Below are 17,310 nucleotides of genomic sequence, written 5' to 3' on the forward strand. Positions count from 1 at the left end.
CTAAACGTTCATGAAATCCCTTATTGTGTAATTGATTTCATCTTTGTTTTGAAAAGAATAAGACAACATGGCTCTCATAAGACAAGTGTTAAGTGTTAAAGAATCTAAGGTAGGAAATCTGGAAAAAAAGAAAAAAGAAAAAAGGAGAGTGGCTTGTGTTCTTATTAATAGTACGTCGTGGTAATTACTAAATAACAACCTTGCAAAAAAGATGGTAAAAGCCATATGCTGTGTTGATTAATTCTAGGAGAACGAATCCGGTACCTGATTTGTTGTTTCCATCAACAATACATATCGATCCTTTCCCTTTTGACTTTTTGGCCTTCACATGCTCAAATGCATAATTCATGTAAATGTAGCCTTTTAAAGCTTTTTATGTCTCCTAGTTTCTTGCTTTTCTAAAGTTCAGAGTACCTACAGCGAGTAACTTTATGTAGCTTTAGCAGCATTAACATACATATAATAAATTTATTCATTTTTCTTATTAAATTAAAATCACTGTTTTTACAGAATTCGGAACAGTCATATCTCTTTGAATATTGGATGCTTAGGTTGATATAATTTCAGTCACACAATCAAAACAGTCTTTCATAATCCATAGAAAATAACTAGATATTGCATGTGTTACATTGCAAGTCGCATCAGTTTTACAAAATATATATATAAACATTGTTAATAAGCTTTTTTAATTAAAAAATAAATCATAAACTCAAAATTCAATGTATAATAAACAACATATCTTTAGTATTAAAAATACGAAGATAGCGACATATTAAATAATATATTATAATAAAACAAAAATTAAATAGAGTTTAATAGATAACATCTAAATTATATTTTTAATTCATACAGGAATTAAGAAAGGACAAATGATAAAACTTTGGAGGGCATCAAAAAATATTATTTCTTAAAAATAAAAAATTATTTGAATTAACTCAAGTTAAATTGCCATGTAACCTAGTGCAGGAGAATAGGATAACCTTATGGAAAGTAATATAAAAAAAAAATCTAAAACTCAATTATTAACCAATCCAATATTAAAAGATAAGATGAAAAAAAATCAATTTAAAAAAGAATAACAAAACCGAACTGAGTCAACCCAAATAAATATGCTAAACTTGTGACTCATGTTGTGAGATTGAAATAACCCTATAGGAAGTATATTGAAAAAAATTATAAAGCTAAAATCTCAATAAACTCAACGTAAAAGGATAAAATAAAAAAAATTAATTAATAAAAAAATCCTAAAATAACTCATCAAACTTGGGTGCTCCTATCAACTCTCACAATCCTAGTCATGCGAATAAGATAAAGTAATAGAAAGCAAAAGAAAAATAATTATGAAGTTCAATTTTTAAATTAATCTTATATTGAATGATGAAATTGAAAAAACTTAATTTAAAAAAAACTAGAGTCAACCGAGGTTCACCCGATGAACTAATGATTTATGTCATAAGATCGGGATAAACCTATAGAAAAAAAAAATTCAATTCCAAATCATCCTAATATTAAATAATAAAATTAAAAAAATATTTAATTTAAAAAAAATATAAAAAATAAATTGAAGTTAACTCAAGTTCACCTTCCAAACCTGTGATCTGGAATATAAAAATAGGATTATATCGTAGAAGACAAATAATAAAAAATCATGAAGCTCAATTTCTTGTAAGCTCAATATTAAAAAATAAAATTAAAAAAATCATTCAGAAAAAAATAAAAAAACAGAATAAATAGACATAAAAATAGTGTGGATCAAATTTAATCTAAAAACAAAAAAGTAGGGCTCCTCGTAAATTTTTTATAGATCAACATGAAATTTGTTGAGGGTATAGAGAAAAGAATAGGAGAAGAACAAAGAGAAGAACGCTAGAGCCTCACCAGAGATGCGCCACCTCCCTTAAAACCCCTCGCCAAGACTTTCCAACCCCACCAAGGATGGCGGTGCTTTAACATTTGAGGAAGTCGCAGGTGTAGCCAAAGAGCAACGATTTCCCTCACATGCTAGCATGCGACATGCATTCCCCCACAACCTGTCCAATCTCGTCCTTGTTTTTTATTTTGGTTTCAAGAATTGATCAACCAATGAAAAGGGTTGAACCTTTTTTCTTCCTGTGCAATTCAATCCTTGATTCAAGCAGGAAAACGATGTTGAATATTTGTTTATTGTTCAAATTCAGTCCATAACTTTAATTATTTTAAATCAATTAAATTAAATTAATTTTTTCCAAACTAAGCATCAATGGAGCTATTAATTTTTTTCTCAGCACCATGAGATTCCTTAACCTATACATCCAGAACAAACCACCAAGTGCAATCCCAAATGAATTTAAAGGTCAAAGGAACAAATCAAAAAAAATTGAGGGACTAAAATGAAAAAAACCAAATGACCCAAAAAAGAAGAGAAACATTATAGAAATATATCATAAGCATATGACAAATATATCACTTGTTTAATTTTTTTATATTAAAATTACTGTTTTTACATAATTCGGAAAAGCCATCATTTGTCTTTGAATATTGGGTGATGAGGTTGAAATATCGACATAACTAATATAATTTCAATCAGACAATGGGAACAGCTAGCCTTTGACATCGAATAGAAAGTAATTTTTTCTTTTTTAAAAAAAGGAAATCGTTTCATTGAATCTTAAAGAAAATGACACCATTAGTTTGATTGCATAAACAGGAGGACTGGCAGAGCAGCCATCACTGTCCACCTTTTAAATCGTGAAAAAAAACACTAAACAAAACTAATATGATACTGATATTTTATGGACCTTGCATACGAAATAATCATCTGGGGCAATATTTTCCACTAATGACACCTGATTATTTCATGTCGTAATCATCTGCTCATTTCAATATTAATCATGGGATTCAAATGTCATCATGGTGAAGATGATGGAAATTATTACAAAATGAAATTCTGTGGAATGTATGCTCTCTATTGTCCCGTTGTGACGACGTTGGCTCACTGCTACACCTAGTTGTCGCATTTAAGGATTGTTTTTCAAATCAAAGCCTGTCGCGTCGACCGATAATTGAGACGAAGCACCAAGGTTTCAAATCTGTTATAGCATTTAGAGCTTATTCACGCCTTTAATTTCCTTTCTTATGGAAAAATAAATCAAGTGTTTCTGTTAAAAATAAAGCCAAGATGATTTGGGATAACTCATTAATTAATTTTAATCGACTTCATGGTAGAAAATCCCTTTTGACTGTAAATCTTAGGATCATAAACAGTTGGGGTTCTCACTTATCAACATGATCTGTCTAGACATGACAAGACCTTACATTGAAAGGATATTTTGTAACCAATCTACGTATTATGACTAGAAGAAAAGGTAGCCATCTCAGAAACTAATGGTGTGTCTAGGGATTGATTTGGGAACCATTATCCCACCGACAATGGGCGAATCACATCTTGATAAAGCATATTAATTAAGCCCGCTAATCAGTTTCTCTTTTGGGTGAAGAGAACAAAATAACTTTCCGAGGATGCCTCTCAATAGTGCTTCTATTGGAATTTGGAAATTGATAATAAGACAAATTGAATCAATTCGTAATATTCCATTGTTTTTTTAAGTGATTTTTATTTAAAATTTATTAAAATAATATATTTTTTAAAATTTGTATTCCAATTAGTTTATTAAACTAATATTCCAATTAGTTTTAAAATTTTGATTATGGAATATTGTATTGCTTATTTTACTAAAAAAAAAAATGGGAAGTTGTGAAGTCCCGTGTGAAGGGACGAGCATTGTGATTGTTAATTGAATATATATATATATAGTGTGTGTGTGTGTGAAAAGATAAAAGTGCCTATAAAAATCAGTTTTAGATCTTTTATTTATTTTAATAGTTGATTATTTTACTTTGCTTTCAAAATAAAATAAAATAAAAAGTAATTCATAAAGATGAGAATGGATCTTAGGTTTTCTTGGATGGAATCTAAACTAAACTATCAAAAGGCTTAAATCTTAGATTGCAAGTGATGATGAGTGTTAGGATTATCAATCCCATATGAAATAAATAGACAATAGATAAATAATATATAAAGTTGAGAATAGACCGTCCACCACAAGACTTACGTTTTTTGGTTAATATTTAAAATTAATTATCAAATTTAATACAGTAGTGGAGCCATTTAGGTTCAATGAACTAATGAAGATTCTACAGTCTAATACATGAAAAACCTAAAAAAAAAATTGTTAATTAGAAAAGGAGTTAAAATTACCAATCATACATGGAACAAATAAAATTAATTTATAAAATTGAAAATAAACCGTACACCACAAGACTTTTCTTTTTTGATAAATCCAAATTCAATAACTTATTAATTAATTAATTATAGTATTTTTAGAACAACTTACATACATTAATCTTAAATACTAATAGAAGCAATTGTTTGGATTTGACACCTTAATCACATAGATTATAGAAGTTTAATTTTATAATGAGTAATGATTCGTGAGAAATGAATTATTTTCGTTGTCTCTATTCATGATGTTTTCTTAAAAATAATTCTTTAAACAAACCAGTTCTCTTCACAATAATCAGGGATTTTCAAGGGAAATGGTATTGTCATTCAAAAGTGATGAACAATTACGAATCCAATAATGCACTCGTGTGAGTGGTGTTGGTACGTGCGTAACACATTCGGGTTGACAGGTAATTGTCAGTCACTATAGCACCCCTTCATTTATAAAAGAATTTCATGCATATTTTGGATGGAAAATTAAGCAAACATTTTATAAAGAATGGATTATAATTACATTTTGTGAGTTTATGGAGTGGTAGCTTGAGGTTTGGTTTAAGGTAATTCCATGTAGGATTTTAGTAATCCAAGCCCAAAAGCTGCCTCTATGGGTGTGGGCTCGCGTATAATAGGTTTCCTTAGACTCTCTTGCCTTTCCTTAGGGTGCAATATATTATTTCTTCACGTACATTAATTAAAAGAATGTTTATAGAATATAATAAATCCAATAATTAATAAAAAATATTATACAAATAAGTAATAATTTATGAAGTTTTTTTTTAATTCTTGGCATTGTCATATTTTTTTGTAACTTGATACAATCTTAAAAAATAATAGCATAATTATGAATAGTTATAAAACTTGATTTTACAGATTATCTTGAGATTTGATTCTAAGAGCTAATTTTCAAAAACAAGTTGACCTATACTTTACATATTATCCTGGTCAAATCTTAATTTAATTTTTTTAAAAAAAACTTATAGTTAATCTTGCCAAGTTCAACACTAGATTTGTGAGCATGCACTATCACATAAGCTGAAATATTTATTTTATCAGTATAAAAAGGCAAGCAATAATACAACACAAGCATGTTTAAAAAAAAAGTTAAAAAAAAAAAGATGACTCGAGGAATAGATTTGTCTGAGCAACAAATGCTAGTGTAATTAATTTGACAATAAAGAAAATAGATAATGAGAGTAAATGAACCAACACAAACAAAACAAAATCATAATAACCAGCAAAAAAAAATAGTTAAAGAAATGAAAAAGATAATGAAGCTAATATTCAAATTAATCAAATATAAAACAACAAAAAAAAAATTAACGTGAACATTAAGCGAGTATGCTAGATATGCAAGCCAAAATATGAAATCAAGTTAAATCAATAGAAAATAAACACAAAAAATTAAAGTTTAATTCCAAAAAAATTCAACGTAAAATAATGAGAATTAAAAGAAAGTCAATAAAAAAAAAACTGAAAAAACACAAAGCAAGTCAACCAAACTCTATGAACACGACTCATATAAATGAAATAACCAAAATAAAAAGAAAAATAAAAAATATTATGAAACTCAATTCTAAAAAGAAACCTAATGTAGAAGGAAAAGATATAAAAGATATATTTTTTTTAATAATAAAAAAAAAGAGATTGTAAAAAGTACTAAATCAACCCACCAAACTTGTAATTCAAGTAATGGAACCAAGATAAATGAATATAAAAAAAAATTTAGAAATTATCAAACCATATATATATATATATATATATATATATAAACATTCAACTTTGAAATTAAATAAATTATTAATTGAAAAAGATTATTAAATTAAATTCAACCAAAAAAGACAAATAAAAAAGATATGAGATAATATGGGTCAATTTAAAAATTTACAAAACAATCCTATAAAAGACAAATAAAAAAAGAATGTAACATAATAGCTAATAATATAAGTGTTAAACAGTGAAACTTAAAAAATATGATCTTAGAAAAAAAAAAAAAACCAAGCAAACTCAAGAGAACCTTTTAAATATAAGCTAACGTCTCAAACAACCCATGAAATTTAAGACTCAGGTTAAATAAAAAAACTCAATTCTCAATTAATTTAATATTAAATAATAAAATTAAAAATAAAATATCAATTTAAAAAATTAAACCAAAGAAAATTTAGTAAAGAATAAAAAGTAAAAAGACTTGAGATAACCCAAGTTATTTTCAAAATCACTAATAAATATAGAAAGTAAATAAAAAAAATAACAGAGCCCAATTTCTAATTCAATAAATATTGAAAGATAAAATTAAAAAAACAATCAAGTAAACTTAAGCGAACCTACTAAACTTGGGCTAACCTTAAAAACTTGAAACCGTTTAAATCCTAAACCCAGACTCAATAAAAAAAACTCAATTCTCAGTTAATTTAATATTGATGATAAAATAACAATTTAAAGCTGAGAATACAATAAAAAATTAAAAATTAAAAACATCCAGAGTAAAAAAATAGCAATAAAAAAATAAAAATCAAATTTGTTAAAAAATAAGGATAAAATTAGAAAAAAAATATTTTAAATAAAAAAATAACAATAAAAATAATAGAAACCAAATTTGAAAGATTAAAAAATTAAAAGGAGATGGAATTGAAAAAATTCTAATTTTATAAATTATTCAAAAATATCATTCTAAATATTGAAGAATAAAATGAAAAAATAATTTAAAATATTAGTAAAAAAAAAGTCAAGAAAGAACAACAAATAAAAACACCCGAGTAACCCAAGTTATTTAAAAAATAAGTAAAAATTTCTACAAAAAGTAAATAAATAAAAATGATAGATCCTAGTTTGCAATTGAATAAATTTTAAATGATGAAATGAAAAAATATGAGCTTAAAGAAAGGAAGAAAAAAAAAAACCAAGCAAACCTTCTACACTTAGGCTAATATCTAGAATTTGCAACTCATGTAGTTCTAGACTAGTACTCAATCAAGATATTTAATTTTTAATAAATTAATGATGAAAAATAAAATAAAAAATATCAATTTAAAAGCTTTATCAAAGTAAAAAAAATATCAATCAAAAAAATAAAAATTAAATTTGATAGGAAAAATAAACTTAAAAGGGGTGAAATTGTAAGAATTTTTTTTTTAAAATGATCCCAAACAAAAAAAAACAATAAAAAAATTAATAGTAAATTTAAAAAATAAAAAAATAGAAGGGTGTGAAATTAAAAAAAATACTAAATTAAAAAAAAAAGCAATTAAAAGAATATGGATAAAATTTGATATAAAAACTTAACTTAAATAGGATGAAATAGTAAAAAATAAATAAAAAAATTGAAAAAATATTCTCAAACAAAACAAATAGTAATAAAAAATAATGACCAAATTTAAAAGATAAAAAACGAAATAGGGGTGAAATTAAAAAAAAAATATTAATTTTATAAATTATTCAAAGAAAATAAACAATAATAAAAAGGATATGGATCAAATATTAAGAAAAAAAATTTAAAAGGGATTTTGAAGGGTTTTACTCAAGATTCAAAATCAAGAAAAAGAAGAGGGGAAAATCGTCATTTGTAATATACTCGAGTTTGATGTACGCATTATCCCTTTAAAAAAAAGGTGTTAAGACATTTCAAATATTATACTGGATGATGATGAGACATTTTAAATATCATCGTTAAAAATAATGTTTGGTGACAAGACAATCTCATATATATTGCATGAAAGGCATAGGGGTTGTACATCTACCACCATGTATCATCAACTTTTTTTTATGGTATTTAATAAATACAAAAATACATTTGAGTTTCCTTGATAATAACAAAAAATAAAAAACCATGGTAAAATGATTAAAAAGTCCTTTAAAGAGAGTTTAATGGAATTTTTTTTTTCAGATGTAATAAAGCCATTCAAGTATAAAAAAACAATTAAAAAGATCAAAATACTCTTAAATATAAGGTAAATTATTTTCTTATTTGAGGGTAAAGCATTTAATTTTATTATATATAAAAAATAAAAAGATTAATTTGTCTCTATATTATTTGAAAAAAAAATTGTATCATGGTAAAAAGATCATATTGCTTTCATATCTAGTTCAAAAAAAATTTATGCAAGAATAATTTTATAATTATACCATTAGCATTATAAGTTTTGGTTAACATTAATACTCTTTGGAGATTCAATTTTTTCTTTAACCATAAGCTTATTCTTGATTCCTTGTTAAGAACTCACTTTTACTATAAATTTAACCTTCACGTAAAAAATGAGCAAGTATTTGTAAGCCAAAATGTACTTATCTCGCATGTCAATTATAACAAGTACATGAATGGTTTCATCCCCATCTTCACTAACATTATGAACCCTAATTTGTTCATCAACACCTTTCATTCCACCAATGGATATGCTCTTTGAGGCCTCCCATCAAACTCCTCCTTTTTCTGGCTTTCCAATAATTTTTTATACTTCTCTCTAACTTGAAGAACATTTTCATGGTTATTAATCAATTCACCTGCATTTAACTCATATTCATTTTTATAGCACTGTTAAAATGTTTAAAAATACGAAAATAATTTTTTTAAAATATTTTTTATTTAAAAATATATTAAAATAATTTTAAAATATAAAAAAATTAAACTTTTTTAAAAATATTTTTTATACATAAAAATAAAAGTTTTACCCGTGCCATGGTTTTCCTCGACGACTTGAACTTTATAAATTCGAGAACGACGTCCAATCATTCATTTGCCATTTATAGAAACCTAGTTTTAATATCACACTTACTAGGTTACCACTTTTCCTAAAACTACCCCACATCTCCTCATATTTACATTTCTACCATCTTAAGATTCTTAAGCATCCACGTCAACATTATACTTAGACATGAAAGCCACGCGAAAAGTAGTATTTTTTTTATATAAATAAGTTATTTTTTAATATTTGATAATATTATGAAAAATAAATTAAAAAAATACTTTTTACTATTTTTTTATATTATAAAAAATAACTTATTAATATTTTTTAAATTTTATTAAAAAAATAAAAAATAAATTTAATAGTCAGTAAATAATATGATATTTCTAAATTTTTCATGATTTCTACAAAGTGTTTTTCATTTACTTTTAGAAAGTGTTTTCTGTTCAAAATAAAAAAAAATATTTTTTTGAAAATCAAGTTAAATTCTACTTTAACTAAAAATTGTTTTTTTATTGATTAACTTTCTTAATAATAAGGAAACAAATACAAAAAAATTTAAAAGATAATTTTTTAAAAATTTGAACAAACAAACGCCTTCTAAAATATTTTATAAATACGAGAATGAAGGTTTCCTCATCCAACTTAACATTACCCTATTTTACATCATCATTTTTCACGTACATCAAACAAATTTATAACGTTCTTACTCTCTTTCTCTTCTCCTTTGTTTCTTTCACCAACACTCAACTAGACCTACTAATTTCAAGGACACTTTGTCAATAATTCTATATATTACCTTGTGCAAACACACATTTTTATGTGCAATGCAAGATGTATCGTCACTTAAACACCTCATCTAATTTTCCATGTCGTCACCTTGAGATAAAATCTTATAGTCAATCTTGACAAGTTTCTCCGCACCAACCTCTTAATTCCTTGATTATCGTATAGCTTAATGGTGGAGGAATTTTCATTAAAAACTCACTTATATTACCAATGTTATACTCCAGTTTAGGATTTCTAACAAATTTAACCTCCATATGAAAAATAAGCAAGCATTTGGGAGACAAGTAAACTTGTGTCGCATGTTAAAGATCATATCAATGTCTTCTTTCAGAATTTTTCCAAACCTAATGTCAAGAACGAACGCCACTTGGATCACTGATCTCATTCTCCATGAAAAAACTTCCATAAAAGAGATGAAGAAAGAAACCTTCCTGACTTTTGAAGGAATCTTGATCTCGAATGTGTTTGTCAAAGAACGTCACCTTCAAAACTACACGTCGTTGTCCATATTTCATCTCTGTCTCTGTCCTTCAAAATCTCAAACTTTCACTAACACACTTAAAAGACAAATTCTTCCTCTTTCTCTTTATAGTATCTCTTGTTCTCTCACTTCTTGTCTCTCTTTATCGTAGTATATCTCTTTAGTTCTTCATGTCATTTTTAATTTGTTTTACCGACATTCATTACTTAAACTAGAGTTCTAGTTTAATTGGTTAGCAATTGGACGGTGGTTGTTCAAATATGAATTATTATTTGATTATTTGATTTTTTTTAAATTGATTTTTATGCTTAACAGGAAAAAAGAAAAAAAAAATTATGTGGTTGAAAATTGGATTACCATTTGAAGTGTTGTGTACGAGGAGTTTATTGTTTTCACAAAGAGAAAACATACTCAAAATTGATCTCCTCAATCCACGGCTCCACCATCAACAAAATGGAACCAAAGAGCAAAGAGTCAGATTATGTTCTATGTCTAGTTTTCCCAAAACACTTGCTGACAGGCATCTTGCTCTCTTATTTATATGTATATTAACACTCTAATATGGTTCTTAACACTGCTGATTTATCTCACAGAAGGCAGGGATTCTCCTAGAAGAAAGGCTGAGAAAAATGCAAGTGAGTTGCTTGGTTTGAAGACTGGCACAGCATGTCCAGCTCCTCTAAATGTTGCAAATGTTAGCCCCTCGTATTCTTGGAACCACCCACTGACCTGAATATCCGAAGAATAATTCCCCTTTGTTAGTGATACCTAGATGATACTGTCAATAATTCTTTTCTTGAAAAATAAAGATTGAGTGATTGATCGACTTCAGGAATAACTAAATAAGGTTTGATTTAGTTTAGTTCAGTTTTTTGCATGTTTGTAGATAGAAAATACCTCCTTCTGGTGGTACCAGGGTCTCCATGCCTTAGTGATTGGAAGGCCCAGAGAACTTAAGCTGTATCTTGTAGATAGTACAGGAACTCTTCCATCTGTATCACCACTAAACCATCCAAAAAGGAGAATGTGAGGGCGATGAAGAATATTTCATTGAATCATTGATTACTGTCTCCACAGTGCAGGGATACAAACCTGTAAACCCATATTCTGAGTCCTGCTGTAATCAGCTTCTTGTATATAGGAAGAACTGATGGCCTCGATTCCAACCATTCAACAAATATCTTAGCGCTGAATCCAGAAATTAGCACAAATATTTTTCAGTTTTGGGAAAAACTCATATATGTCTCATGGATTTCACAAGATTAACTGGAATTTCAATTTGCAACCATTGAAATTCCCTTCTGTCAATGAAACTTCAAAACATGGACAAACACAATAAAAGTTGTTATAGCTATTATAGAGAAGAATATAGAGAGTTTGCATTACTTGCAGATACTCCAGTTCTTGAGATGGTGACCATCACTGACATGGAGAGCCTTTTGAACATCTGGTCTGTTGTAGAAAGCTTTTGCATATTCATCAAGGCATGGATCATAACCACCCATAATCCTTGGCATCTGATAAATATAATTTGACAGTTAGGTCGTCACTTTACACGTTGCTTGAAAAATAAGTAGGTATCAATACCCATGAACTTCAGAAGTTCATCAAAAGCGAGGATTAAAATACTGACTAATCTACAGTCGAAGAATTTCATCATCAGAATACTCCAACAAAAACAATTAAACAACTTAATAAGTCCCTTTTGAAAATTCAAAAGGGCCATATTGCCACTTCACTGAAATGATTAATAACAACAGGATTCGGCAAATCTGAAATCATTTACCATCTTGGATGAGCGCCTAAACATGATCTGTGTAAATTTATCATCTGAACTTGCTGAATCACCTATGCAGACTGAGGTGTAGAGGCTGTAAATATCTATCTCCTTGTATTGTTTGAGTAATTCATCAACAGCCTCAGCACAATCATCGTTACTCCATGTGTCATTACTGTCAAAGTTGCAGCTTTGTCTGATTATCTTATGAGTTTCATCTGATATGACAGCATGGCTCCAAGCATAGTCCACCATACCTCTCCAGTCATCAGCGTCACTTGTTTCAGGATTACCCAACTGTAACGCCCATAAAAAGAAAAGCACTGATCAGTTCTTAAGAAAATACTATCAACAAGCAGGAAAGTTATGCATAAAGATTTTGTTGCAAGACCATACCAGAATACCATTGAGGTCGATGTAAAGGGAAGTATCATTATTCTTGTCATTTATAAGCTCAGCAAGCTCAGGAACATATTTTCCTGTTAATACATGTTAAAAAGTAACATCAATGTGGTTAGAGCTTAATCAGAACGAGTCGGGAAATTATTGCCAAGGTGAAATACCTGCATAGCTCTCTCCTGCAATATAAAACGCCCGCGATCTATATGATGGAAACAGGAGAAACCACTTGTGCAGGAAAGCATAGGCATCATTTGCTGGCAAAGAGAGGTCGGAAAAAACTCAAGATTTTCTGTTGATACCCAAATCAAAATGGTCCAAAAAGCACTCATAATAAAACAATTTCTACAGAAGAGTCAGCATGAAACTCACCAGTAAATTCGTCTCCCAGAATATTATAATCACTTGTAGTGTTTGAATATGAAAACCCAACTCCAACTGGAGATTCTAAGAATAACATATTGGCCTCTGCATCATCATGGACACAGAATGTTGAAATCAAGTTTTCTAATTAATCAGATATAATGGAGCATTATGCAAAGTGCCACCATAGATGGTTGTGTCATATTTTGTAGTCAGAAAGCTGGTCTTTGTGTTGAGAGAAAAAAAATAGATTGTGGGGCCTCACATATATACCTGTATTCCAAGAGTAAGGATTATATTTAAGTCCATGTCCATTAGTGTCCACTATGAAAGGGCCAATCTCTTGTGTTGCTCCATATCCTACAGAAGAGCACCCAGGACCTGAAACATGGAGCATCTTGTCACCTCATTAGAGAACATAGAATAAGAAGTTATTGAAAAGAACTTGCTTTGGATGAGGTGGAAAGAGGGAGAAAAACGAGCCCCACTATGAAACTAATAAGAATTAATGGAGATTTTGATAATATATCCTTAATTGTTTATTAGCAGAGGTTTTGTTTATATAATATGGGGATCTGTCTATAGAGCAGGCAACATGAACGATCGAGCATGTGCTCTTCCTTTTCCACTGTAATACGCACATAAAATTATAGGTGAATTGAATAGATTTTATAAAAAAGAATGGTACAAATCTATATGGCCTTGAAGAAATTAACGTATATTAGAGGATGACTAAAGTTCCTCCCACTATATATACTATATAGTAGATTTCAAGCCCCTATAACATCTATATGGACTCCTTTTATTGTCTAGTAAATCCTGAAATGCCGCGCCCTATGGCTGAGGCACCACGAAGGATGCTGCAATAACTAGACCAGCCCCCTTTTTTTTTCTTTTCTTTTGAGCCGAAAGGACAGATTTGAATGGGGCATTAATTTTAAAAAGATTACATATAGTAATCATTCTTTCTTGGGGTTTATGTGGATTTCATTTTGGCCTAAAAACATTAGGAAAAAATGGAAGCTGCCTATCCAGTGATGATATTATGTTACACGCGCTTACCTCCATTAAGCCACAGGACTAGAGCTTTTTCATCAGGATGAGTTGTGGCCTCATAGAACCAGTAAAACAATGCCCTTCCATTCTGTTCATTGACTGTAAGGTAGCCAGCATAGTGCTTGAAGTTCACATCTGGCTGGCCTGGCAAATTAGTTACAAGATGCTCGTCTACCAGTGGCTGGCCAGACAATTGCCAGTGTCTAATACAGACAACAGGCTCCAAAGAGAATAAAGCAGTGAAAACCAAAGTGAGGAAACTTGTCACCTTAGGTACCAAATCCATTTTGGAAAAAAAAAAAAAAAACAATTTACTGAGAGATAGCTTCTAAAAAGCCGAAGATGATACGATAAGAAAGAAAGCAAGCATGTCTATTTATACCATTGGAGGGTTTGAAGGAGAGATAAATCTTAAAAATTTAATATGTGGGAGAGCAGTCCTATGTGGCATGGTGATTCTATCATATCGGAAACCTTAAGGGCACTTCTGACATGGATTTTTAGGCAGCTTCTACACTTTTCTTAGCTTCTACAGTGTTCTTGCGTGAACATGGTTTGGTGGACCCTTCCATTTGTTGTTGTGTGGATTGGAAGCATAACATTATATAATTATAAAATCCTGTTATTATTGACTTATAAAGACTTCTCTTCTCAATTATTCATAGCTTTATTGCCAAGAACAATGTTTATAAATGTATTCATTTTAGGCAACATGAAGATTTGTTATCAAACCCGTAACAATTTGTTTCAAATAACTATGGATTTGAGGGATTTATAGGAGAATAATTTGAGGATAAGATTATGGAATGGTCAAATGAGGCTTCACGCGGGAAAATCAATTAAAAAAAAATCAAATATTATGTGTTGTTTTACTTGTTAACAAGCCAATAGCAGGTTGTTACATAGGTGATTGTGTTTTTGTATTATTATTATTTTAGAAAATTATATGCTTTTTTAAAATATAACAAGCAATAATACTTTCAAATTGGCATAAGATTTACCAAAGCTAATTTAATCATATTTGCTAAAAACTTTGGTAAGATTTTGTTATATAACAATCATATAGCAAACAATCTTTTAGGAATTAAAATGTTAATTTCTTTTTTTGGTTTATTGAGTTTAAATTTATTATTTTATGGCTTATGTGCTTAATTTATGGTATTTTCATCTCATGTAGATTGTATCCTTGTTAAATAGTCAACATGCATTTTATTAAAAAAAAAAAGGTACAATTTTCTTAGCAATTAATATGTTTCTTTGTTTTTGTTTTTTTTTTTGGGTTTGTTAATTTATAATACTTTTATCTGTTTAACACAATCTTTAGCAATTAATATATTTCTTTATTTTTTTTGTAATTTGTTGAATTTAAATTAATTAATTTATGTTTTTGTGTGATTTTCATTTGTGGGTTTTTTTTAACATCATTATCAAAAAATTGATAATACAAATAGAAACACCAACATATTTTTTTTTATCATATATCATGATGATATTTACCAACTAATTTTTTCATCATTAAATATGTCAATAACAACCAACAGGAATATGTTGTTGGTACATACCGAGGGATTGAAGCTGACAAATTCACAGTTTTGTTATTACGCACACTAACGACTTCATTTTGTTCATTTCACATGTGGAGCAAATGGTAAGATTTATTTTAATTATATTTATTTTTTATTTTTTATTTTTTATAAATATATTTAGTTGACAACATTTTTATTTTGCAGGCTATGACTATTGAGCGCGAGTCAAGCCCAATTGAACTTTTATGGAAATGCACGTATGAAGTGATGACTATCAAAAAGAAATGCAACAGTTCATCGATAACTAAGCTCAACACTTTGTGTTATATTGGTTTTAATCATTTTTTTCTTAAGTTATTATTTACTTAAATTTGATGATTTTATTTTCTTATTTACAGGAGATATATAACAACCTGTTGAAGGAGAGATGCAGGAACGACCCTTCAAAGCACACGGATTTTGATCCAGATTTATGGTTGGAGACATAATCGTCTAGTGGACCCAATAGAAATTAAATGTGCGAACTCTTTGACACTATGGTTGAAAACTTGTAAAGGGTCCGTAGTGTTTCAACCATTGATTACTCGTAATTGGTCCTGGGCACTCAGTCTCTGGAATTTGTGGCCTTGTTAGATAAAAGAGTGCAAGAATGTACCGCTCATCTCAATAAAAAATATAAACTCTTTACAAATTATGAATAACTCTATCGAATGGTCATGGATATGACATTACAAATGAGTAGTATATATGCACTGTTTTATTGGCCTCACAGTCCCAAATACAATTAGCCTCCTCTTCCTTCTCCAGCGTTATTTCTATTCTAGTTTTATTGTATTTGAATGTATAAATTTGTAATAAAGATTTGGATTTTATATTAAGATAATTGATTTTTAAATACTTCAATTTTATATAAATTTATTTTTTGAAATTATTTTCTATTTATGTTCAATAAATTTTAAGAAAAATATATATTTTTAAATTATTACTAATAGGGTTATCAATGAAATAATTCTATCGTTATATTTTAGAGAGTTGGAAAAAAATTACAGCAAATCCCCCTACAACTGTTAAATCTCCGGTGAAATTATTTCATTACTATATTCTAGAGAGTTTAAAAAGAATTGCTACAAATGCCACTGCAACTCACCAAGGGAATTACTAATGGATTGAAATAGGTTTTTTTTTGTCGTGCATGGTCTATCTATAAATCCATCGGTAAATTTAATGATGATGGACTTACTGATAGACCAGAAATTACTGATGGAATGTTAGTAATTCTAACGGATGGTTTCGTTCATCACTTCATCAATAAAATAATCAAAAATAGAATATTAGTGTAAATACCAATAGAAATTTTTGTACGTAAAACTATTAAATCTAGTAGTGGATTTTATTATATTGCATATCTACATAGACATATCACATACATTAAATAATGGATCCATCCCAATCTAACAATCCATATGTCATTTCAATCTCCAAATTGAATATTTAATGGATGTTTTTTAGAATTTGATTATGATTTACTGTTACATATGATTTGATATGATATAGATAGATAGATTGATATATTCTATGGATTCTTTTCATATTTTTCTCGTTATATTCACACCAATTAATCAACAAAATTCTCATATTTCTACAACCTCAGTTGAACTTGTGCGTATCTATTCTTGATCATGGATATTGTTATATATCCCTAACTCTAAGAAGCATGGAGATAGGCATGAACTTTCTGAGTCATTGCTGAAATGAAATAATTTTCTGTGTTCTTGATTCTTTAGAAAGACTAGTCAAAGTTTGCTCTTGTTTAAAGTCTTTCAATAAGGAAATAAATCAAAGAGAATAAAGAAAAGAAAGAAAAGAAATTAAAAGATAGTGGTTGAACTAAAGGGTGAGAATTTGGAAGATATTCAAAGAGTTTTGATTGGACTCTTAACCATATTTGTATATGCATCCACTCATCTTTGCTTTCTCATATC

The 17,310-nt window shown here is 28.5% G+C and overlaps 1 protein-coding gene across 1 annotated transcript; it reads right to left on the reverse strand.

Moving 5' to 3' along the window:
* Positions 1–10,566: 10,566 nt before the first annotated feature.
* On the reverse strand, positions 10,567–14,114 carry LOC105142087 (serine carboxypeptidase-like 31). Its single transcript, XM_011049545.1, has 10 exons — positions 13,809–14,114; positions 13,020–13,127; positions 12,756–12,851; positions 12,548–12,640; positions 12,381–12,463; positions 11,994–12,281; positions 11,594–11,724; positions 11,300–11,395; positions 11,105–11,210; positions 10,567–10,936 (listed from the first exon to the last, which is right to left on the reverse strand). Exons 1-10 carry the CDS (start codon positions 14,086–14,088, stop codon positions 10,790–10,792), a joined length of 1,428 nt encoding a protein of 475 aa, XP_011047847.1. The 5' UTR covers positions 14,089–14,114; the 3' UTR covers positions 10,567–10,789.
* Between the last annotated feature and the right edge of the window lie 3,196 nt (positions 14,115–17,310).

Source organism: Populus euphratica, unplaced genomic scaffold, assembly GCF_000495115.2.
Source record: "Populus euphratica unplaced genomic scaffold, PopEup_1.0 scaffold222.1, whole genome shotgun sequence".
Lineage (NCBI taxonomy): Eukaryota > Viridiplantae > Streptophyta > Magnoliopsida > Malpighiales > Salicaceae > Populus > Populus euphratica.

Coding starts and splice junctions, on each gene's coding strand:
- LOC105142087 (XM_011049545.1), bottom strand. CDS start 14,088: ATGGATTTGGTACCTAAGGTGACAAGTTTCCTCACTTTGGTTTTCACT. Junction 12,282..12,380: donor TCGACCTCAATGGTATTCTG/GTATGGTCTTGC, acceptor TGGGCGTTACAG/TTGGGTAATCCTGAAACAAG. Junction 10,937..11,104: donor CCTGGTACCACCAGAAGGAG/GTATTTTCTATC, acceptor TCGGATATTCAG/GTCAGTGGGTGGTTCCAAGA.